The sequence below is a fragment of the Gymnogyps californianus genome, chromosome 2 (assembly GCF_018139145.2).
Source record: "Gymnogyps californianus isolate 813 chromosome 2, ASM1813914v2, whole genome shotgun sequence".
NCBI lineage: Eukaryota > Metazoa > Chordata > Aves > Accipitriformes > Cathartidae > Gymnogyps > Gymnogyps californianus.
The window spans coordinates 150272926-150299032 of NC_059472.1; the positions used below are offsets into that span (position 1 = coordinate 150272926).

The following is a 26107-nucleotide window of genomic DNA, read 5'->3' on the forward strand; positions in this document are numbered from 1 at the left end:
GTCATTAAGCCTATATGTTATGGTGCAATTTACAATAAAGGAAAAACCACCTTCAGTGATATATCAATAATTTATTGTTTTGCATAAGAAGGTAAGATCAGATTTCAGGTAAGACATCAACCAAGGACCTGATGGCAAATTCAAGTATGGAGCTTGGTACAATATTAAAAATACTACCATTTATTTGACAATGGCAAACAGCTAAACACAATAAAAACATCTGGACTTGACTGTCAAAACGTACAGTTTTCTAAAAACCCACACAGCACAGCTTGAATATGTGGAATATTGGAAACATGTTTAGTCATCTTCGTTCCCAAATTCTTAGGAGTCAAAGGAACTCCCCCCCCCCCCGCCCCCGCCTTGGTATCCCAGAACAATTCAGCACATGGGCGCAGTGTCCATCACAATAAGCAGGCTCCTGTCCTGTTGAAACTGTTGGGCTAAGACATTTTTTTCTGCCTTGACCTACTATCATCTCTGCCTGCCTCACGGAGGCCAGTGGCTTCGATTTTTTTCTTTCTTTTTGAAGCTAACACTGCCATAATGTTGATTTTCAAGAGCAATCCAGTAATTTAATTAAAAATATTTCTCAGTCCTGAAAGACTCTGTGCACATTTTACTCTGTTGGCTGGATTTATGTTTTTGTGATTCCCTTTCTTTTGCAGGTGTTACGATTCAGGAATTAGCTCCTGGCTTGGAGACGGGGCAGGCAGCCATCCGTCTAGGAAACTGCTGCCAGGACAGTGCCGAGGATCAGCGGGTCAGTGTCTCTGTAAACACAGCAAAGCAGCGCGCTGCTTATTGCTGCCCAGCACAGCAAACCTGCGTAGAAGGTCCTCGTAGACCACACCGACCCAGGAATGGGAATTAAATTAATTTCAAAAGGACAAGAAAAACAGCCTGCAGGACAGCCAGAACTGTTTCTACCAGGGAGTTTGCAGATCATTCTAGCATCTATTTCTTAAAGAGAAAAGCAGGTCCCTTACGTGACCGTTATTGTACGCTAATGTTCTGAGACAGCCCAGGTTAGAAGCAGTGTTTAGAGTGTTTCAGTAAGGACTAAAGCCCCTCTTGTTGGAAACGGCCAGATCCTGAGAGGCGCCGAGTGCCCTCTCAGTTTGGGTTGTTTGCAAGAGATGGCGAGGGCGCTCGGCGTCTTGCCGAGTTTTGCAAAGGCAAACAGACCTGCTGAATTCCAGATTCCCTGAAAAACAGTTTGATTTTCAGTAATTAAAGAAAAATAGAAAACGTTTTCTCAACTCACATAATCTCCATGCCATTAATTTAATCAACAAATTTCTGTTTATGCTACAAAAAAGTTTAAGTCCCCCAGAAAAACAGTGAAATTTGACAAAAGGTACATTATAGCTGTTCAAGCAGAGCGTGTATCCGTACTGGGATTCAGTACATCTGTAACTCTTGCATAAACGTTTCCAGACTCCTAGGGATTTTGCTGTTGTTGCTTGCATTTCATTTGTTTTATACGACTCTAAGCCAAATGCAATGACCCACACATTAAATACGCATTTAGAATAAAACTGCAAAATCTGATGGCTTTATCAGCGTATGAACTGAAATAAAATATTTACATGGAATGTTGAGCTCCATTTACAGAGAGAGTGTTTCAAATTACAGACTTAGTAATCTCTTTAGTAAATGACCACATTGACAAGAAATTTAAAAACTTAACATCCCTTTTCAACCCCTTCATAAATATATAAAGTTTCACTAAATTCTTTTTTCTTTAAACAAGACAGCTATATTCTCTTTACAGATTAACATGAAATAACGGTTTCCTGTTTGAATTCCACAGATGGGATGATCTGAAGTCAGCAAGTTCCTATACACATTTTGTTCTTACAAGACATATTCATAACACAACACACAGGTGTTACTTGGTCTCTACAGCTGTATTCATTTCCTGCATATCAGTAGTAAATAAAGAAAAATACTAAATTATCTATATTAAAAATACATCATCTAATATACATTTGCTTATACTGCCACATCAAATTTTAAAATGAGGTTTCCAACTGTGTCTGACCAGTGACAAGGATATTTTTTACAGTGAAGTCTACAGCATTAATTTATTTTTGAGTGGAGACAAAATATGTTACACTACTAAAAAGTATCACTACATACTAAACAATAAAAATAATTAATCTCTTGCAACTGCTTCCCAGATCTCCAAGGTTTCCTCACTAACTGTTTGAAAATTTCTGATGGGAAAATTGTTCTAAAGGATGCCAAAAATGTTTGACATCAATTTAAAGGAAAAAAAAAAGTTACACTCTACTTTGTTGCTATTCATATCACTTTGCCACTGATTTTACAGAAGATTAATCCCAAAGATTTTGAAATTATATACATAGTAACTCACATTTTTCCCTATTTAAATAAATATTCCTGTGAGTGTTCTTTGTGGTGTCATAAAGCATGTGTGAAAATATTTTCAATCCGTGCATGCTTACAGCAGAGTATTTCACAATTAAGCCACTGAATACATCTTTCTTTCCATGACTATGTAAGTGCAAAGGAATACTAAAATCACTCTGTACATATAAGACAAGGTTCACATCTAGAAAAGTAAAAACACTTATCTTGATATGTAATTGAAACTACGATGTCTTCCTCATAAAAATGTTGGTCACTTTTGCCTGTTTCAGTTCTCTCAAGCACTTAAGGGGTAATAACTTCCAAGTGCTGATGTGCTCTTTATGGGAGCAGTTATGCTTAAACCATCAAAGTGCTGATCTCCAGTATTAATTAGTATCTTCTGCAAACTCTCCGTTAAAACGGCTTACCTTGGAAATACACAGATGATGATAAAGAGGTGTTTGGCAGTTTTGTTACACTAGTATTAGCTCACTTTATGGAGCACAGTAAGACTTCAGTTTAATCTGACTGTTCTGCCCCAAAATGGTGGGCAGCAGCATTGAAGACACAGGAAAACCAGACCAGTTCCAAGTGCATGAAGAGTGTACCTGCTGCTCAGGTAGAATTAGAAAGCCCTCCTACCAAGAAAACGGCCATCGAGTAATGCCTAACCATGCCCCATATTTAGATGCTGAGACAACAGCAGATGTTTCGTCTATTTAAAACATTACTATGAATGTAGCCAGCTGACGGGAACCCAGAAGGTCTCCGTCTCCAACCTGTCAAAAGTTGTTTTAAGCTCACTGTAAGCTGTAGCGAGGTCATCGTTGACTATCACCTTATCGAAAAGGTGCCCGTACTGGCTCTCCATCACGTGGGCAGATTTAATCATTTCTTGAAAATCTTCTTCCTAGTAAGATCAGTGCAAGGCCTAGTCAGTCCATAGAAACATCACATAAACTCATTCTGAGGTAAATGCAAAGCTACTTGCTTATTTCTCATCTCATCAGGAGATGGAAACTGTACTTTTTATTTAAAAAAATTATAGAAATTACCATTTCAAATGATCTCAGAGAATATTCTCATGAGTAGACTTTGCTCAACAGGCAATTCTTTCATCTCTCCCCTTGCAGTGACACAATTAGTCACTGCATGGTAATTACAGAGACATTTTCTGTTAGCAGTACCAGTAGAAAATGTTTCTTGCTGTTTACTTTGATGATACATTTAAAGTTTCATTACTTAAGTCTCAGCTTGCTACTAGCATGCGATATATTACAGTGCAGCCTTTATTCTTTTAAGAGCTTGGTAGGAGCTGTCTTCCAATGCGTGGTTCGACCTAGCTCAGTGGCTTTCTCTTCACGTTTGGGGAGGGAACAAATCTTAGGAATTTAATTGATTACATAACTCTGAGAGATTAAACCCATCCTAACTAAGCAATGTCCTGAAGATTGCTCTTAAGAATGAACTCCTCTTATATTTTATATACCATAGAAAGTATTCTTATAGTGCCTTATTTCCAAACTATTTCAAATGCATATTCTACACAGATAGGGTTTGTGACTATATCCGTGATTCAGTTTGAAACAAAATCTGAAAAATCCTAAATAACATCTGAAGGAGGGAAAATGGTGCACACTGTAAATGCAGATAAAAAAGTCTAACCATGATCAGCTTTGCTTTAGCTTCAATTAAAATATGATTTTATTATATTTCAAGGAAGTAAATAAGTTACTGTTGGGTAACATAACTAATATTTTCTGATTATTGAAAAAAAGCAGCATTTGTTACTTGCTTAGATCTTTCTCTTTCTTTCTTACAGTGTTCATTTCCTTAACATTTAAAAAAATGTTTCTCTTATCCACAAATACGGGCTTTTTAAAGCAGCATTTAATCGATGCTTTATATTTGAGCTTTTGCCTAAATTTAGACCCAATAGTACACTTGATAAAACAAGGAAATTCTTATACTTGAATAGAAACATTTAAGCCCAGAAGCAATTTTTTTAAAGGAAATCCACAGCATTATTTCTCATAAAAATATACTTGCATTGTGGAGGTTCTTCAATGACATAAAATCAGAGGACCATGGAAATGTAAATACGCATGAGGATATCAAACAATGAAAACACCACAGTAAATCTGTGATGTGAGAGAGGCTGGGAAACAACAAGATACTATGTGTAAGCCCTGACACGTACTGTCAATGAGAGCCAATGATCACCTTTATTTTCAAGGTGAACCACTACAACAAAACTCTTAGGAAGTTCTCATGTTTTACCATGTCTAAATATACTTACTGTAAAGGGTTTTGCAGTTCCCTTATCATCTTTACTTGAAATAATCTTGGCATTTTTTCTGGTCTCTCTCAAACGGTCAAGTGATGGAGGCTTTATAAATATAACAAATGGCTTAAATTCATATGTCCGTAAGTGTTTCACTGTCTGTGAAGAGGAAAGATTTTAATTAATTAGTTTATTTCGCACAATGGAATTTACTGTAATAAAAGAAACTCTCCACTAACCAAAATAAACCCATAAAGCACTCCTAGAAGGCTATTTTTTGTTTACTGCCATCCTGCTCCGCTGATCGGCATTGATTCATGTAAGGAGAATTTTCATGTGAATGGTAAGAAAACCATTTCTCCAAGGGTGACCATTTCTCTTGATTTCCACGTGGGCTGCTGGTAAACCCCCATCAGTCCAGCAAAGGCTGGGCTGTGCACACCAGTGCCACTGGCAGCGGGAGGATGGAGCGGAGCAGCAGGGCATTCAGGAGAGGAGGAAAAGTTCAACACATTTTAGCAGGAATAACACTTTCTACACCCATGAAAAGTAGTGGAAAAAGGTGTTTGTGGCACTCGGTCACACCGGGTCAATGATTTTTCTCTTCAATACTGTGTGTCCACCACACAACCCCCTGCTGTTCACTCTTCCTGAGCGAGTCGAGTGATGCTACGTATGGAATTAGAGATAGGTCTACGATTTGGATTGCAGCACAGGGTGAAGCAGGGATGGCCAACAGCTTAGGGTGAAGTAGGGATGGCCAGAAGCTTTCTGTCCTCTTCATACTGCCAGGGCCCACAGGAAAATGCCATGTTGGAGAGCGGGATCCCAGAATGGTTCACAAGCCTGGGTCCCCGAGAGAATTTAGTGCTTTGCTGGAGAGGCAACGGTCTCGTAGAGCAGGAGCCCCTGCCCAGCTCCCCTTTTCCCCTGGCGTGGGGTCTGGCTTCCCCAGCCACTCCTCTGCCAGCGCAGCCCCCCTGCCCTGCTCCTAGGGCACAGCCTCATGTCCGAAACGGCCCCGGGAACTGTTCACAAGCTGCAGGGTTCAGAAGTCCCAGGCTGGCCACCCTTCGAGAAGAAATACTTTGGCTGGGTTTAAACAAACTAGTCCAGCTCCTGGAAGCACCGTGGTTATTAGTAGCGTAAAAAGTCCCAGTGGAGCTGTTCAGCGGGGTTGAAAGACAAGGTCAATGCAAGAACAAATGGTTGAGAGAGAAATGTTCTTAACAATTAGCCAGCCAACATCACATTTAGTGCGTTCCTTGATTCATGTCCACCCTGCATGTAAACCCTTGGCACGAATGATCTGGTTAAACGTGTGAGAGAGAGTTGCTGGACTGGGTGATAGCTCAAAGCCGTTCTGAAATTTAAGTTTCAGAGAGAACCTCTAACCCAAACCAGCAGAAAGATGAATGGGAATATAGGAGCATTCTGTAATTAAATATTTGATATTATGCTGCAGGCTTTCAATTCACTTAATTACCGAGCTGAATACTTGCCAATATGTATTAAAGTTTCCTTCCTCTCCTTTCAGAAAGCCTTGCTGTGATAAAGGTACCCAGCAAGCCCACTCTACAGTCATTCAGTGTGGAATAAAATATACTTTTTTAGAAACAATTTTTTTCCTGGAATCCCAATATGCAATATGGGGAACTACAAGAGTCCAAAAGACGCGCTTACTTACATGAGGCTGCACATCCAACAAACAAACTTTGTTTTTAGCTAGAACTGATCGAACAGAGTCTAAACTTGTACCATAGTAGTTGTTCTTATACTCGCCATACTCAATAAACCTGTGGCAGAAGGTGAAAACAACTGGAATCATTTCCATTTTCTCCAGAAAAAAAACTTATCAGTTCAGTTTATAAGATCTAATTCAGGAGCAAAAATATTTTACTTTACATGAGAGTTTTACCATGTTTTATAAAGGAAATGCTGTCAAGTACTTCAGCATGTCAATTTTAAGAAATCTTCTACTTTACCACTTTCAAATCAGTAACACCTGCTTGTATTACAGTTAAAGAGAAAAAAGTACTGTAGTCCAACAGCCCACTAATGTTTTCCATCACCTCTTTTTCTGAACTAATGCAATGCAATAAAACAGTGGATAAGCTAAACAATAGAAACTACTGAAATTTCATTGTACACTACAGAATATCCAAGTTCTCTGTCTCAGAAGAGGAGGAGGAGCGACGATGGTGCTAATGGAACCAAGGCGGCTGGCTATGTGCTATAAAAGTACAAGCGCTATTTGCCAAAAAAGCAAAGCACAGTTTGAAGTTTCAATAAAACCCACAGCTTTGTGTCCAATACACTTTTGCCCTCTGAAACACTGGGGCAGAATTTCAAGCTACAGTATTTTACAGGCTGCTAGAGAGCATGATGCTACCATTGTCTTTAATTTCTGGCAGGTTTACAGGCAGGGGCTTCACTGTAGATCTCTCAATTCAAAAGCAGAGGAAGTGCGTCGCCTGAAAGAGAGCAGAACTATGCAAACATTGACTCAGGCACGTTTGCAGCACTTCCAGGGCCCCCCCTCATAGAGCTGCAATGCTTTATTGCTATGACAGACGATGCTCTATTAAAAGAGTGCTCCCCCATCCTGAGCACCTACAATTTCACTGTCTTCTTGAGGAGCTGAAGTACTGCAACTAGTTGGAAGCTTAGAAACAGTTGTGTTTGCACATAGCGGTTTTTTGCTCTGTGTTTTTGCCAGCTGCTTATATATCAAAATGTAATTTTAACACATCTTCAAATCACTGCAGCTTATATCCACTTTGACTAAATTGCTAAAATTATAACCAGGCCCATTTTATAATAAAGCCATTGTTTTAACTGCAGTTCTACTTAAAATCTCTTCGACATACTTGTTATTCTGTACGTCTGTCTCAAACAAGTGCTTGGAAATGAAAATGTATTCGACACCATCACTTTCTTGGCTTCTCCTTGGACGGGTAGTGTCTGCAGTTTCATTAAATGGAAAAAAAAAAAAAAAAGGGAAAGATGCACAAAACAACATAATGCAAACCAGTTCAGGAAACATTGAAAAGCACGCAACCCTTGTGCAATACTAAGCGTGGCAGTTCCCTCACTTCTGACGGACGTAAGGCTGCTCTGGATCTAGTAGGCAGCACACAAGCACATGACAGGAATGAGTTTTAAAAGCATGCAGGAAAAGCAGGAAAAAACCTACTGGACAAGTATCAGATTATCATTTTTATTAACTAGTGGAAAAAATCAAATAACATGAGGACAGCTGAATAATAAAAGGAGCAGCAGTCCATAACAATTACCCAAGCCTCGCCACTTGTTAAACTTATTAGCATACGAGACCATAAAGGGAAACAAAGCTTACCAACTTGATTTATAACATGTTACGTTCATTAACAACACTTGTAGCTATGGTATGTGAAGCATGATAATAAAAAAAATGGGGTGTGAATTTTATGTTTTAGTGCTTTTCTTTTTCTGGTGATCAAAATCGAATTCCTTTTTCTTTCAGTAGCCTTGTAGTATTTGCACTTCTTACTTTCCCTCAAGTACTAGGTATAAAGGTTTTGCTTATAAATGAAACTTATTTGCGGGGTTGCCACTTATGGTTAATGAACCCATTCAAAAGTCCTATTTAATACAAGTTGTATGTTACAGCATCATGTATTCCCTATCACATACAAATATACACAACCTGCTTGCAGCAACACAGTCTTAAATGCCACTTGGTATCACGCTGCTTTTAGGTTGACACGAAGAGGAACATTTCCAAGACAAAAACCCCAGTTCTCCCTCCAAGTCCTGACTTACTGAATTTCAGGGAGAGGGATTTCTTTACTTGTTTGTTTTAAATTATAACCACAAATTTGGAAGAGAAAAGAGAGAAGGCAGCTTGATGAATACTGGCAATTTTTAGAGAAATATTTTTGGGCAAATGATTGCATATGCTTCCATGTGTTAAATATTTGGGAACATCTGGCTTTTTTTGTTGTTGTTTTCAATACCCAGCTGAAGCAAATATGTGCAAATGAAATGACTTGCCAAAACCAAATGTATTCATTTTTCTACCTAGCAAATTCATTCATATATATGCTTCATAGAATACCTGTACTTGCAAAAAATATGTGACAGTATCTCCCAAATTCAGAATGTTGGACCCATATTTTTGAAGGATCCCTATAGGAGGCACAAGTACAAGTAGAAAGCAAACCAAGGATTGAAAGTCTAAAACTTTCTAACGTGGAAAGTCCTCCACATTAAAGAAAACCCAATAAAGTATTGTAGAAGTTAATATAGCACAATGTTATTCAATGTTATAAAAATCACACTACTTGGTCAGATAGAGGGAAAGAGGAAAAAAATCCCCAAAACAACTTTTCTAAAGCTAATCAAAGGGATTTAATTCATTTATTCACAGGATTAAACTGTTTATCATCAGTCTTCATTTTTCAGCTTGTCCAATATACAAAGGCCATTTTGCTGAAAGGAAGCATTGGTAACAGAGTACATTTCACTGCTTTACAGCCAAATCCAGGGTGTTCTTCAGCTGAGTTTCATTTACTAAACCTCACTGACATCAATCATGTTAAACTTGTACTAAAAGTCTACTGCAATGCCTCTGAGCCAAAATGTCCTATCAGTTTAATCAATGCTATTTAAAATACAACTGCAGCAGCACTTTTAAAAATTAGAAAAGTAATTTGGATGCCAAGCATGCATTTAGAGACCCAAATTTGAAAGTGCCTTAAGGTAATGCAATAATAAAGGATAATAATGCAAGTATAGCATTAGGAGAATAGAAGTGTATTTTTACTTACGTGGCACGGTTACCCCGTAATGCTGGGTGTCACTGATCAGCAATTTCCGTTTAAGTTCATTCAGTCCAACCCCTACAGGACCTGAAAGAAAAAAATCGTGCTGTTTCCCAGCAGCCAGTTCTCACTCGTCTTCAGGTACAAGTACTCTCTGAGATAAGACTACGTAGCATATAGCTATAATATATACTGGCTTTTAATCAGTCATTTGGAAACACGCGTGGTTCTAGCCTCTCCTAGAATACACAGTGCTGACAAATTTCAGGAGATGTACTTGGCAGTTGCTCTGCTCTGACTTTATTACTGAGGAAAAATCAGTTAAAAAGTTGACAGCAAAGCTAACTTTCTTTTCTACAGCAACTACCCTCAATACGCACCTATCTCCATCCTCAGCCCTACTGCAGACCCCTGCACCCTAACCTGCAGCTTTCCAGCACAAAAACTGGTTTGGCTATTCATTTTGCCAGAATATCCCCAACTCACAGAGTAGAGGACCCCAGCTGGCATGCACAAAGTCCTCCCAAAGCCTCTGCACTCACTGTGTCAGCATGGCCTTTTCCTCACTCCAGCTGCTGCATCCCTTGCCTGCACCAGACTCTCCTGAGAAGCATTGCTCCCATCTTCTCCCCACGTCCTGGGAGCACTGCTCCTTCCAGCCCCGGTTGCAGGCAGGAATACCGCCCGGCCTCTGGCTGGCTGTAGCTGTCACCGTCCACCTTTTGACTGTGTGAGGCTGGCATCGCATGGGGAGAGGAAGGAAGGGCAGCACTCCCCAGGTCACAACCCGTTTGGGATGTTTGGGTTTCTTTCTTTGTTGTTGACTTTCTTTTAAACTATGCTCACCTCCTGCCTGCTGCCTGAACTGGTCCAAAGCAAATGTTTCCTTCTTCACACAGCTGCCAAAGAGAGACCACTCTTTGAAAGAGGATGGCAGGAAGAAACAAAGACTGCACGGAATTTTTTCGACCTGTCTCCTCCACCTCCACTTGAGTACTGCTGTCCTAGAAGCTACTGAGCAGACGTTACTCTTGGCTTTTGGGTTGTCCCTAACTCTTAGCCATTTGCCAGTGGTGCTTTAGGTCTCAGTGAGGGCACTCTGTCCTGTGAGGTCTCAAAGGCTCCATGGGCAACCCCTGCCTGCCTCCAGGAGCCCTCCACGCAGGGCTCCAGCCTGCCTGGTCCCTTTTGTGGTGCGGCAATGGCAGTGTGTATGTAAAGGGAGCTCAGCTCTGCATGCTCATGTGTTTCTGATAGTGCAGCGGCTTCATTTCTGCAGAGCCAGGTCAACAGCAGAACGCAGAGGAGAGTGAGTCATTGGAACCATATCCCAAATAATACAAGGATAATACATGTGGTTTTAAGGAAAATTCTGCTCTTCTAGTAAAAGTGACACATTTATGCATGGAGTGTTTCTTAACAGAGACATTTTAGACATTAGAAATACAAAACCTAATAAACATTTTAATGAAGTAGTGATATATTGGTTAATTACTAGTGAGAGTCAAAAAGCAAAGACACATGCTTCAGCACCTTCAGGTGCCTATTTGTAAAAATGACTATCTGCCCTGTCTGAAGTTAGAAACACATAATGATGAAAAGCAAATGCTTGCTACTTTGCTGCTACCCCCAGACTATGGTCCCTCTGTAAAATCTTAGAGTTTCTGCATTTATAATTTTTATATGTTTACATAAGTTAAACACACAACTACATTTCAAGTTCCATCTCTGACCTGCCTGTAAATTAATCTATCAGTATGTATAAATGTTTATTTAATATGGTGTACAGCAGCCTCTACTGGTGCATGTCTGCAGAGGAAAGCAATGTGTTATGTAGATAATGGCATTACTTTTGTTTTTATTAAAAAAAAAATTTTAAAAAAATTCCTTTTCAATAGTTTAGCTATTTAAGGCAAATATGGATTTTTATAAGAAAAGTAATTAAAATTCTCAATATATCCTAGCAAAGTAGAATGAAACAAGTGGAATTCAAATTAACAAATTCATTGTATTCCTTTCAAGCAAAAAATCTTTCCCACCAAATCTACACAAATATTATTTCCTCAGTCTACATGCTGTCAAATCAACAATATGCTTTTAGCTCTATTTATATGTAAAGAATCCAGGCTTCGCTTCCTGCGACAGATGCTTTGGAAACTTAGATCAAATCTGTTTCCAGACCACAACCTCACTACTACTCTGTCTCCCCTTCCAGGTTACCATTTAAAAATCATCTTTAAATGTAACTACTGAAAGGTGTAGGTTCTTCTTTTTCAGTGCCGTCTTCGCAGAGTTCTCGTAACTGTAGCATATGGACACTGAAGGCTGATTTCTAATTAGCAATGCCATCCATTATGCTGATTTTTACACTACATCTCCCAAGTGTAATGTACACTTCTGTTCTGAATATTCTTTTCATTTTGATGCAGCAGAGAAAGATGCCAGTTTCTAATAATTATGAATCCGAACACTCTTTGAACTAAAGAAGAGAACAAAGCATCAGGATTGAAAAGGACAATCCAGATTCTTATAGTAAAATGCCAGGCATGCAGGATCCATGACTGTAGCATAGTTTTGGTTTACTATAAATCACCCCAGGCAGCAATATTTAGAGTTATGGCGACAGATTTAGAAAGTTTTGTTTATTTTTTTAAAGGAACATTTATGTTCCTTGCTGGTGGATGTTGAGTCACGTAAGCTAAGTAATGGTTGAATCCTGCACAAATGGACTGTAGTGCCTATCTCACTTTATTGAGGGACACTTGCAGAATTAAACCACCAGTCATTAAAACTTGCATTAAATTTTGTACCATTCAGACATGTCTGAAGAAAACTGAAAAAATTGTTTGATGTAAGTTCAGGTCTCGGGAGGGTTAACCCAATCAGCCATTCTTCACCCATAGATACACACTGAGCTCCTAGAAGTCTATTTGAAAGAAAAAAAAAAAAAGAAAGCGGTCTTTCAGAAAAGATTTTGGGAGTTAGGTGACAATATCCCTGCTGGGATCATAAAGACCCTGTAGAAAACATGCCTTGACAGAGGTTCTGTGGCTCAATTACTAGTACAACCAATCACTATAATACAATGACTGCACATGCATGCCCAACTGTAGCTCAATGAGATATGCGGTAGGAAAGTAGAACCTCATTTTTTTGTGTTACAGTAAATTATAACTAGCAGTGGGAGTGTACTTCAAGATTGGCTGTTCACTGAAGCAGGATCAGTGAGTTCATACTGGTGTTCTCATGGGCAAGGCTAGGCAATATGTTACATCCTATGTATTCATTCCTGAGCCATGCTGACCTACCCATGCCTTCAACCAGGAAGGTTTAATGAAGATAGCAATTCTAGGTCTCCTTCTTCATTGTCCACATAGTTTACTTGAAGTAGTACGGCCATGGTAGGCCATTTTGCTGCACTACTGCTGTAGATCTAGTAAGTCTCTGCAAGCCACTACTGAACACATGTTAAAAGTAAGTCAAGAGATGTGGAGACCTTGGAGCCACTTCCATTTCATCCTCCCCTGCTCTGAGACAGACCTGGCCACCACATAGCTCCTTCATGACAAAACCAGAGGTGATGGATTTTTTAAAAAATGTAAGCAATATAACAATAGAGAACTTTTCCAGTCCCAGATTCCTTTTCTTCGCAGTGGTGACCAGGATACCTTTGTGGGGAGTACTGACAGCCTAATTCAGAGGCAGAGAGACTTTTCTGATTATGTCACACACCAATGATAACGGCTCCTTTGTGGTTACACACCTCTGGTCCTTGCTTCCACCATTTCCCACTTAGGACAGATGCATCACCATGGCTGACCACAGAACCTGAAAGGCTTTGCATGCCTCTGGTGATAACACTGCATGCACATAACTGCGTGCATTCTGGAGGACACGTGCTCATGGTCTGTTACTGCTGACCTTGCTTTATCCTAGCACTGCCCCTTCAGAAAGCTCCGACTTAGCTGAAACTACGTTGTGTAAAGGTATAGTATGTGGCACATCCATTCTGACTCTTAGGAAATAAAATTTGTGCTAGTCTGGCCCTCACAATTACTGAAGCAGAAGCCTTTGTGAGCAGGACTTTTCCCTCATTAAGGTAAATGAAAATTCTAGTGTCTAAACCATGTTTCATATTAAAATACTCTGCCTTTGCTTGACAGAGCTGCAAGGTATCATGCTCAGGATGCAGGCAATATTTGTGAAGGAAGACTTCAAGGATTTGTTGGCTGCCTGGGAACAGTAAGTTACCAGAAGACGACTGGTGACATGATATTGGATAATTTTGGTTTTAGCAGACTCATCACATTCATAACAACTAAAAGCACAGCAGAAGCATCTGTATCATTACTGCTTCAGATGATCTGTTATTTTAGCTCCAAGGATATGCAGGACTTATACTTTCATATTCATGAACCTACATTTGCAGACAAGGTAAAATCTTGACAAACTAATACATCTAGCTGAACCTGAGGCTAGTATATATCACACTACAGGGCGCTAAAAATTACTGTGTGTGCAATTTGCATTCTGTAAATTAGACTAGACCAATTTAAAATGAAGCCAAAAGAAATTTCCATTTCAAAGTTGTCAAACTCCCTCCCCCTAAAAAAGGGCAAAACAAAACCTAAAAACCCTTCCAACAGTAAATTATACATTTAGGCCTAGCATAACACAACAGATATTTAGTGCCCCCACCAATTACAGCTATAAATTAATTATCTGTCCCTTTGTTTCCTGGTACTAATATCCAAATTATATTTGACAGATTATATTGAATGCTGCTACTGGCACACAAAAAGCTTTTTAAATGTGTTCGCTTCTACTATACCTGCATTGCTTAGCTCTGCTAGTTTTTCCACATTTTGCCCAAGACATTTTTATGGTATTGGCCAGACTTAAGCTGCTCTTAATATCCAGAGAAAAACATTAGAATTACTGAAGTCTGCAATAAATTTCTGAACTGCTTTTGTTACTGAAAAAGCACACTTTCTTCATTTGATTTATTACAACAAAAATCAAATGAAATCTCTAGGTATTCCTTAGATCAGACATATGCAATTTGTTATAAAAAGTCTACTTATCACACTTTTGCACTGCACTGTTGTTGATGTAACTGTAAAATCAACTCAACCATGTTATTACTTGTTGTATATATCCCACAATCTCACAGTGATCACACTAGTAGGTGGCTGAATTTTAGTGCTGGAGAGTGACAAAACTGTTTATTAAAAACTACATTTAATGTTCCCTTGGATATGAGTGATATAAAAACACAGCTACTCAACAGTTCATAACAGTCCCTGATAGAGGGTCATATTTCTCTGCTCTGCTGCTTTCAGAATGGAGGAAACTTTACTAATGAAGCATCAGCCTATGTGCTACTGCAAAAGAAACAATAAGCAATGAAACATTACTCATTGGTAGGAATGGTTACTCGTTACTTATTGGTACTCCAATGGTTACCTTTGAAAAATTTAAGATAATGTACTTTCTCTTTTTTTAGAAGACTGAAGCAATGCATTTTGATTAGATAATAAATGCTGTGGGGAAGCCATGGCAGTGACAAATTATAGAAGAAAAGAAAGCTGACTAAGGATGACATCTTGAGTCTTCTGCAGTTTTGCTTACATCCGTTCTTGGCCTACAGAAGTCCACCTCTCATCCACCTTTCTCTCTACTGTCTATTTACTTATTCTAACACAATAGATGGTTTTGTTTCTTTCCACTTACATATTCTGTCTTCGCTGACCACAGGTATTTATTCTGGTCTTTTTTCCTTCTTTTTTCCATATAGATATATTGACTGATCTCTAAGAGCAGAACACTGACCTAATTCTTTTGAGTTTTAGTACAGCTTCACTGCCAGGTTTAGACTAGTAACTATGGTAGCTGTATTTTAATTTCATCTCCCTTTGGTTTAGCATGGCTTTAAACATGATCTCCTAAAGCATCCTTATATGCAAGTTGGGACATCGTGTCTAGATAGGTGGACTACTAGATAGGTGAAAAACTGGATGGATGATCATGTTCAAAGGGAAGGGGTTATTGGTCTGTACTCTACTGGGTGACTCATTACAAGTGGAGTTCCTTGGGTGTCAATCCTGGGACATATACTGTTTCATATCTGTATCAATAATCTGGAGGAGGACACAGAACGGGCCCTTATCAAGTTTGCAGATGCCAAAATGAGTGATGCAAGTGACTTGCTCAAGGGCAGGGCTTCCATTCAGAGGGACCTTGATATTCTACAGGCATGGCCTGGCAGAACTTTGTGAAATTTGATGAGGACAAATAAAAAGTCCTGCATCTGGGACAGACTAAGCCCCATAGCAGTACAGGCTGGGGACTGACTGGCTGGGGAGCAGCCTGGATGAAAAGGACCTGGGGGTCCAGGTGGGCAGTGAGCTCCACAGTGCACGCTGGCAGCAATGAAGGCTAACAGAAGGCTGGGCTATATCAGCAAGAGCCTAGGCCATAGATAGAGGGAAATGATTCTTCCCCTTTACTCAGCACTCGTTAGACCCTGTAAGGAATACCCTGTCCACGACGGGCCCTGCACTACAACAAAGATGTTGATAAACTGGAGCAAAGCCAGCGGAGGGCCTCCAAGATGGTCAGGAGCTGAAGCACATGACCTGTGAGGAGAGGCTGAGGGAATTGGGCTCGTCTAGCTTGGAGAAGAGATGTCTTCAGGGGGACCCACCAGCACCCTTCTGATACCCGTTGAGAAGATGGAGGCCACCTCATTACTGAGGTGTGAGGTGGGGAGACAAGAGAAGACATGGTGGGAAGACAGGTGCCCAAAGTTGTTGTCATCAGCAACCTGCTCTGAATTCAGTGTTAATCCTGCTGAGTGGGAGGCTGGACCAGGTGACCTCCTGAGATCTCTTCCAATCTAAATGATTTTGTGGTAAGCACTGTGCTAATCAGCAGTCCTCTGTTTTACCAGGTCAAAAATAAAGAAAACAACTTACCAACCAAGACTACAAGCCTGTATTTGTCATTAGGTTGTCGTCTGTATTTTGCAACTTCTTCATATGTTGGGATATCTGCTGTATCATACTGATCACTCTTCTTGCACTCATACATAGATTTGTTTGTTTTTTTATCTTTTCTGCTAAGACGAAAGCTTCTTCTAAAACCAGCTGCAATAAGAACAGGATTTTTTCAAAGTAAGAAAATAAGTCTTCTCAAAACATTTGAAAACAGTCTCTTCCAAACATTCGAGGATTGGTGCATGGAAGAAAAAATGTATTATATGTTTAATAAGCCAGGTCATTAGAACAATATTTTCCTGCAGTTTTAAACTACAGCAGGTGCCTATTTAAACTGCAAAACTAAGATTACCAATAAAATCATAACAGTTGCAACAACAAGCTGTAAAATATAATTACAATAAGTTGTTAACATATTTAGATAATTTGAGTATCTTATACATTAATATACATACACAAGGAAATTCATGCAATCTGGACTCTCATACTATACTTAATGCATTTCTATTAAATCACCATGGCACACAGACATCAAATACAACATATGGTAGGAATACATCTGGTGGTTGAAAGGGTTAATGAGAATTAACTCCTTGAACAATTTTTTTGTGCTTAGCTCCATGCTGACAGTATAAAAAGAGTGCACAAAACCTTTCCCAAAGATGTTTAAAAGTAAAACCAAACACTGTTAGTTAAATTCCAAACCACTATGAAACATCTTAGACAATACAGTATTGGATATGGATATGTTAGCATGAAATTAAAAGTTAATATTCCTATTAAATTTGCATTTACAATTGCATCAACAGTGTGACATCTACAGTGCCTATTTAGAAGACTTGAAATTTCACATAGCTTTTAAGTACTCTCAAATGAGATAATCACAGGCATTTTCAAGCAGAACAGCACAAAAAAAACTTTCTACACATTATGTTAAAAACTAATTTACTCCTCTGTTAATGATTACCTCACAGTTTTTCAAATAAATCCTTTGCATTGCATTATATTACATTTTACTGGTATCTCTATGGCACCACTTTTGTTCTAGAAGGAACTACAGGAAGGACTGCAAAGCTGATTTCATTATTTGGGGGTAATAAAGTAAAACACAAACTACACTTTAAATACTGGAAAAATCCCAACACCATTTTTTTTTTTTTTTGCCCAGAACATTTCATAGGACAGTAAACACATGTAAACTTTTGGTGACCCCAGATTTTTCAGCAATATGTTTTCATAAACTTGTTATAGCACTTATGTTTAGGTGTTTGAGAAATAATCATATTACAATTTCTTCTTCAAAGGTAGTATCTGGCAGGTTCAAGACTCAGTTCTGCAAATATATAGAACCAGATCTGAAGCAAAATCCTACAAGGCTTAGTTACAGGCATAGCATTTTGCACACACACAGTTCCACTTAGCATAAATCTTTGCAGAACCTGGATCACAGAGGATGTTAACCAAGTTATTTTATTGCTGTGAGCCCCTATACCTATGGGAATCTACAACACATGCATACACACAAAAAGGGAAGAAAAATTTCTTTGAGAATACAGTGATGTCGACCCATTCATACTCAAAATATGAATAAGTAAAATGAAAATCAATGAAAAAGGAGAAGAGCTAGCATCCACAGAAAAGGCTGATGACATTTTTAAGAGCTACAGTATTGTCTAGACTGAGAAGGACATGGTCTGGGATAGAAAAGGGACCAAAATATGAGATATGAAAACATAATGAAATAAACTGAGTTATGGTATTTTATTATTTAAAGAAGAACACTAACACTGAAGTGACTGCAGTTAAAAAAGCCCTGTTGGAATGCTGATAGCTGTGAGCTTACACACTCTGGGAGATCTTGTCTGCCCTAGGGTGAAGTCCGTCATGACACTAGGATGTTTTCTTGCTACATAACTACAACTACCTGTATAGTTAGTTATATAATGAATGGTTAAAAGTAACATTAGCAACAGACACACATGAAGTGAGTTACAAGTTTCCTGAGGCCTCATCTAAAAGGCTCCAGACTAAAAAAAAAATCAGTTGCCCTAAAAGCAAGCTGAAAATTGTTCTGAATATTTTTCTGTGTAATTATTTTATGGAAAAAAAAAAAAAAAGAAAAGAAAAAAAAGAAAAAGAATAATTCTTCACCATTCGCTACTAAATGGTTTACAGAATAAAAAGCTTTGTCACAAAACCCAGAATCCACATATCTGGAAAAGGTAAATAGTAAGGGTAGCGATCAAATGAAGCTAAACGAATCGCTTCCATTCCAGTTTGGTGTCGACCTTACAAATACCAAGAGCTCCAGGCCCCTGAGTAGCTGTCTCAGAAAGCCATTACCACCAGCTTCTTAACCTTGGCTTACATGTCGAACTGCGGAATCTTTAGGAAAAATATTCTTTCTGCAAAATCTTCATATCTATTCAACCTCTGCTGTTAGGTTTTAGTAAGACCATTTGTAACTTGTTCCTCTTTTCTCCATCCACTTTATTCAGATTTCATTACCAAACTACCAGGTGGTGGGGTATTTAAGAATTTTCATTCTTTCTTCTCTTAAAAGAGGAAAAAAACCAGATTTGTTTTTTTCTTGTATCAAAAAGCAGAAAATCTTTCAGTGCTGTCTTCAGGCTGATTCATCCCTTGTCACTTTTACAGGCTGCATATGAAGCATCACAAAGACTCAGGTGATATGGTTCCACTGCTAACATGGGTTTCCTTGGTTAAAACATTTGATATTTCTGTGACTGAAATTCACTGGTAAACTGAAAATAGTAGTATTGTCCTGTATGTTAAGAAGGTTCAACAACAAGTTCAACTAGGACTTAGACATTACAGAAAAGCTATTATATTATTTAAAAAGAACAAACATGTGAGCCAGAGATAATGACACAGATTTCCAGTATGGCTGATTTCTCTGCAGTGTGCTGGTGAAGACGCTCTGTAAAACTACTGAATATTAAGAACCTGTGATATGCTGATTGCTTTGCCACTTTAAGATTATTGTCAACTTGAAAGTTGTTTTAATTGTTCCTCAAAGCCCGTCTGAATAGCCCTATACAGAAACCCAAGAAAGCTTGCTTTAAGCAGCTTTCAAAACCAAGGAAAACGTACAGTTCAGAAAGGAAGGATGAGACTGCTTCAAATATATCCAACATTTTTATGATACTGCTACTGCATTCCTGGAAACATGATTCTTCCACTCTCACATCTGACATTATATGTCCTCACATATGTGGCTTAACTTTACTGTGACCTTCAGAGCTATTTTATAAAGAACCGTTAATAAATATTGTCTATTGAACTCTGCATTTATAGTTGCACTATATGTTGGGAGCTATGACTGTGCAAAAAGATTAAGCTGAACGGAAACAACATCATACTTGCAAGGAATAAAAACATTTATGAACAAGCAAAAAAATATTCTGCTAATGCTTGCATATTTTACAGTTTAGGAAAGATGAAAATCAAACTTCATATATTTAAATTAACAATAGAGCATTATTAAAAATATAGTGAAAATCACTATGGAAAAACAAAACCCATACTGATATGCAATAGAAAAATAAAGTTTCTGTAACACGATTAAGCTTAAAATTAAATACCTATAAAGAACAAAGGGAAAAAGCATTGCTTGCCCAGAACATTTGATAATATAAACCTTGATGAATATGAAAGGAGCTGCAGGCTACACTGTCTGTGGAATATGGGTATCAGCAGAGATTAACTTTAGTTGCCAAGTATGCCGACTATAAAATAAAAGGGGAAAATTCTGTCACTAAAGCAACATAAAATTCTGAACATTGAGAAGCTTGCACCAGCTCACCGGTTTCAGCTACATGACTAGAAGCTTACTGAACATGCAAACCCATAAACTACTGCTGGAATGTAACAGATTTGGTGAAATAAGAACAGCCTCTGGGAAGAAAATACAAAGAACAAATGTTCGCAAACTACAGATGTCTCCAAACCCTATAACACTTCTCAACGTGAAATAAAAATCAAAAGTCACTACTAATAAACTTAATTAAAGCCTAACAACAATCCAAGAGAAACTACTTGCATCTCTAAGGAAAAGAATGAAAAAAAACCCCTAGCAGAAAAGTGTGATTATTCTTTTAACCACTAGCAATATACATTTGGTCATCTCAGAACAGCATCCTTACATTTACATAGAGAAATCCACTTGGATCTCACACAGAAATTCAAACTGAAAACAGGCAATGCATGAACCTGCCTCCCTTAAAATATTTTAAAAGGATGCTGATGTAAAAAGCTGTGCTTATTTAGATTTAATTATATAATTCTGAAGAAGTGAACAAAAGATTGCAACTATGTTGTGTGAATTTAAATCCAAATATATTCATGAAGTAGAAAGTTAATTTCTCAAATTCAGAGAAATTACACTAACAGGAAATATTATAATTTAAATTCACCTACGCTTCATAAATTCACCAGTAAGGCTCCAGAATGCTATAAAGCACTTAACGCATGCTATAAAGCACTTAACGCATGCTTTTGTTCATTTTCATTCATTAAAACAAGTGCTTAAGTATGTGTTTAAATTATGTATATTCTTCACTGAATTTAGTCTAATCTTACCGAATTTAGAGTGAAAAAATGCTGTTTAAATGTAAATGCATTTACAAGGACTTTTTGTATTCATATTACTGACAAAAGTAAGTTTGGTACCATGGTCATTATCTAGGTTTGCATGAACACAATATTTTTACTAGATATTTCTGGATTTTTTTTTCCTCCCAAATATTGGGATTTTTTATACTGGCTCGTATACCGAGTATTTCTATTGTTACACAGGAACTGCACAAACACAGAGCAGACTTCTTACTCTGCTTGCTTCTGGACTGATTCCCAGCTTGCACATTTAGACAGGGTTAATAAAAATTTAGATTATGTCTGGATTTTTAAGACAAAATTGAGAATAGTAAACAGATGATATTCATCTATATTTACTGTATGTTCATAAAGGTTCAAGTAATGTAACTAGAATTTAAGCTTGGCAAAGGCAAACTCTTAACATTCTCCCCAGCAATTCCTCAGGAAATTACTGCAGAAACGTACATTACTATACTGTGACTTAAATATTAGAATTTGGTGAAAAATCATTAAATTTATCTGAGTCACTTTAGAGGGGAGGGTTCAAATTAATAGCAGCATAACCTTGGACATAAAAGGTCTGACCCCAAATGGTACAGACATTCTACTTTCTGAAAGCTGCCTCTTCTGTTGCTCTTCATGACCACCTTGTGTGTGTCTAAAGTACATATCCTTTCAGAGAGGGTCAGATGTTCACAGAATTTCCTGGTTCACGGACTGAAATGCCAACAAATACAGAGCCCTAAACCCATAACGAGCCATAAAATCAACTGAAAATTCATTAATTGATATTAGAATTGTAGTTCACTTGATTTGATTACATACTATCAAAAGCAGCATGAAACATGACTTAGTTTTAAGAAGTAATCGGTGTATCCATACTTTGAAAACTGTTTCTAGAATTCAGACATATGAATGATTTACCATACTTCTACTTACCTTATACTAACTGTCCACATGTGTGAATACATACAAGGTAAAACAGGTCAACTCCTTCATCAGCGGTTAAGCTAATTCAGACTACCTTGCTCTTGTAACAGGTTACAACATATAGACAGTTACTCAGGTGTCACTAAAACACCCTGAACTTGTCGGTGTGATCCAAGCCCTTCAGTGACAATGCTTTAGGTTTTGTTTTCAGTGTAGTATGTTTAATCAAGACTTTATGTTATAATAATGAAGAGACTTCCCTAGAAATTCTTAGTTACTTAGTAATCAAGGGTGCCATAAATGTCTGTCATCTTTCAGGAACATGCACATTCAGAAAAATTGAGATGTTCAGGATTCACTTCAAAAAACAGTACTGCAAAACACAAGTGGACATTCAGAATAAGCTGTTTTCAAAAATCAGACATATTTGTTTTCCCACTCTCTCAGAAAGCAAAAGGCAGGGGAAAAAAGTACCTTTGAAGGCCTTCACTACCCTTGGGATTGAAGGAATATATACTCAGACCAGTGGAAAAGAAAGAAGCCCTCCTAAGCAGGAAGGTGGACTGCAGCAGTTAGATATGCTATTGGCTCCCATGTACCTAACAGAGGGTTTATAAAGTGTCTGTGCCCAGGACTCCTTTACCTTATAGACCATCCGAGTTTTATACCTTCTGCAGCACATAGGTAAGAGTTTTGTGTCCTCCCTGCAGCTGGTCAGCAAGTTTTGTTCAAATTATTACACTTTAGGCAGTGGCATTTGTCCAGCCCAGGAAGCTATTCCACAGCAGTTTGTTCCTTGAGAAAATACAACTGAAAAATAATTTAGGAGAAAAGTAACCCTAAATGTGTCTGAGTAGGATTGGGCTCCTGATGGTTAGTGAAACAAGGAGTCACTGGAGTGCATGAGACAGTTTGAATTACAAATCACTGTGTCCTGTTACCATATGCAAAAGAATGACAACATCAACTTTCAAAAGCCTACCTGCTTGATCTTAAGATAGGATAATTTTTAATGAACGATTCTTAGTGAAGAGCTCCAAGGAACCTCTAATTTCTAAACCAAATAGCTAATTATTCACAACCAGTGAATATACTTGTGTTCTTACCCCAAAACTAGTCCTAACCTTAGACAAGTCTTTTTCTCCCTGTTGTTCTGTCTTCTGGCTCTCCTCTCCGACACCTCACTTCCAACAGCACAGACCCAGCATGGGAAGGCTGAAGGCACCATCTCTGGACCGATGGCAGCACTCCACTGCGTGGAAGCTCTCAAGAGATAAACCACTGCCTGAACTGTACAGTAGTTCTCCAATAATTTTTGGAAAGTTTTGCCTAAGTAAACTACACCCCATCTTGATTTTTTGTTCTTTGCATCTGGGACAACAGTAGCTTCTTCCTCAAAGCATCTCCTTCCTAGATGACTGAGCCTTGTCACTGAAAGGGCTACAGCACCAAGAAAAGGTAGATTCTGTTTTGCCACCTTCATTCTCAAATAAAGCAGCAGCCCACTAAGATCTGATGGGGGGTGGGGGGGAAATGTCTTTTCTGTTTCAAAGAGATGATTTGATAAGGAAAATGCAGTTCATCTGGAATAAGATCCAAAGTATCATTTTCCAAGCATACTTCAATCTCTCAATACAATTACAACTCAACATTAATTTAGTTGACTAACTAACAAGGGTAAGAAGTTTATTTTCAGCATGATCAGATGACCGCTAGTTCCACAAATACGTGATGAAATTATACCACACTAACGTTTCGGAAAGAGGTCAAAGTTCTTTCAATTATATAGTTTGTGTGTTCCTGATGTAGTTTATATACCACATTTAAAAACAGTATAGTGCAATATGAAAATAATCTCTAATTTACAGTACTGGTCTAGGGTCTTTCAGTGAGCCCAGCGCTTGGATGTACTAAAGCACTTTGACAAGTTTCTTCCCATTCCTCTTGTAGTAGGAGGATGAAAGCCTTGGGAAAAGGGCTGGTTGCCACAAAATCTGCTCCAGCGAGCCTTCAGCTGGCAGGAATTCTGGACAGTTTCAAGTAAAATATTTTTACATAGCTTTTAAAATGGCACAAATTAAAAAGTTGAAATGTATCATGGAACATTCACCTTTTTTAAATGTTACTTTTGTTTGAAATTTGGAATCTTGAAGCTGAAGCCAAAGGGCTCCTTCCCCTCCCCTTCCCCCTTCCTCGCAATGATACATTGAGCTCAGACTAGCTTTAAAGCTAAATTTAAGCTACTGAGTTATTATGACTTATTTTATTTTGTAATGTGGAAAAAGAACCAGTGCCTGCAAATTTGCTCTGTACTCTCACTGAATCCTCCCAAAATTGTTAGATAGACTTGTACAAAGAAAGTGTAAGCAAAACTTGGATAAAACCTTGAAAGTGTGTCTTTAAAGACTTACTCAAACTTTTCACGATACAGTAACCTTTTTGTTTCATTAAACACATTGCTTACTTAATGTACTTTAAAAGTCAATATTTTTCCCAAATTTATATATATTTTTTATTTTGACTTAAAAAATCAAACCAGTATTTTAGTAGCTTATGTTTAACCAGATAAAGGCATACACTACGTAAACCCTTTATGTCAAATCCAATGAGCCATTTTTAAAACCTTAATATTCATGCTTTTCTCATGCAGAGTAAGGACGTTTGTATGCAGATTACCCCCAAAAGCAAAGTGGACACAGTAGTTCCAGGGAAAAGAAGCTGAAAGAAAGGAAGAAATTGTCTTTTGTAACCAATTGCTCACCTAGATAGGATCCACTGTTGTGACCAGCACATTCAGCATCTTCTGGACGAAGGGTAAAAGCATACAGAATAAGAGCCAAGAAATAAAGCAGAATAGTTAGAAGCCCAGCAAAAAATACAGAAGAAATTACTTTAAAAATGACAACTGTACAAAGCATAGCATTAAAAAGCCTTCAATAAGCCATTTTCTTAAAAACATAAAACAACATTTATTGTTTTATATTTTAGCTGGAGATATTCTGGAATTTTGCAGCATGCACACTGATCTTTTTACCTTTCAAGCAAAAATTGTGATGACAGCAAACATTCTAAAAAGAATTCTAACACTGTATTATTCACACCTTATCAGTTAATAGAAAATATGATGCCACTTAAAAGAAAGCAAAACGTATTTGATGTAAATCAAGCTTTTTTTTGTAAATTATACATTATCAGACTTTAGCTTTAAGTTTTGGCTCACTGGATTAGACAGAAAGGTTTTTGATCAAAAACACATCCTCTCATTTGATATAAAATAGCTATAATGTATATTTTTACATGCCAGAGGCCCTTTGATCAAAAATATGAGCTACAATTTCTAATGCCTTTATAAACAAAGGCCTCAAGTTAAAAAAAAAGAATACAAGAGATCAGCTGCTATTACTTTAACATATGCTGCAAGCATAACAGTAACCGGCTACACTCAGAGGGAAAACAGTAAAGATGATACTACATGGATGAACTTTCTACCATCTCGGAGAAATACTTCGTCAGTATTAATTAGAAATGCAAGACCTCTCATGGCCATATAATTAAGTTGGAACCATCTCTTTCCATCCTAGCCCACCCAAGTTTTGCTAATATTATTTTATGATACTACTTTTCTATACATATCTTCCAGAAGTTCAAGAGAGAGAAAGCACTTTAAAACAGTAGTTCAAATTACTGATCTTTACGTGAAGCAACTAGGAATATTCTGGTATTTTTATCTACTTTAAAAGATGATTCAATGTATTTGGTGGCAATATAAAAGCATTATATGTATAACATCTCTTAGAAACGTTGGACTACATTCAATTTAATTCTAAACACATGTTCTCTAAATAAAATTATTGGGCTATGCAGGGAAACTTTTGTACATGTACCTTCAATTTCCTCTGAGAAGCACAAAGGAAAAATAGAAAAGGAAATCATTAAATGGAGTGAAAACATAACTTAAGAAAGAAAAGTTAAATCGAAGAAGAAAAATGCACCTACCACACTCAACCGCTTCCTCATCTTAGAACAGCCAAAAAAACAAAGATTATTGTTTAATACTTCATAAATAGGAAAAAATTTAGCTATGTAAGCTACTC

General features: G+C 37.8%; 1 protein-coding gene across 1 annotated transcript in view; it reads right to left on the reverse strand.

The window, feature by feature from the left end:
- Positions 1 to 366: 366 nt before the first annotated feature.
- Positions 367 to 26107, reverse strand: part of MPP7 (MAGUK p55 scaffold protein 7) — a 119118-nt gene continuing 93377 nt past the window's right edge. The window contains exons 12-17 of the mRNA XM_050892318.1: positions 16446 to 16616; positions 9475 to 9555; positions 7534 to 7627; positions 6351 to 6459; positions 4679 to 4822; positions 367 to 3289 (exon numbers count right to left, since the gene is read on the reverse strand). Of these exons, the coding sequence (XP_050748275.1) occupies positions 3110 to 3289; positions 4679 to 4822; positions 6351 to 6459; positions 7534 to 7627; positions 9475 to 9555; positions 16446 to 16616 (779 nt within the window). The 3' untranslated portion in view covers positions 367 to 3109. The remainder of the gene's footprint in view (positions 3290 to 4678; positions 4823 to 6350; positions 6460 to 7533; positions 7628 to 9474; positions 9556 to 16445; positions 16617 to 26107) is intronic.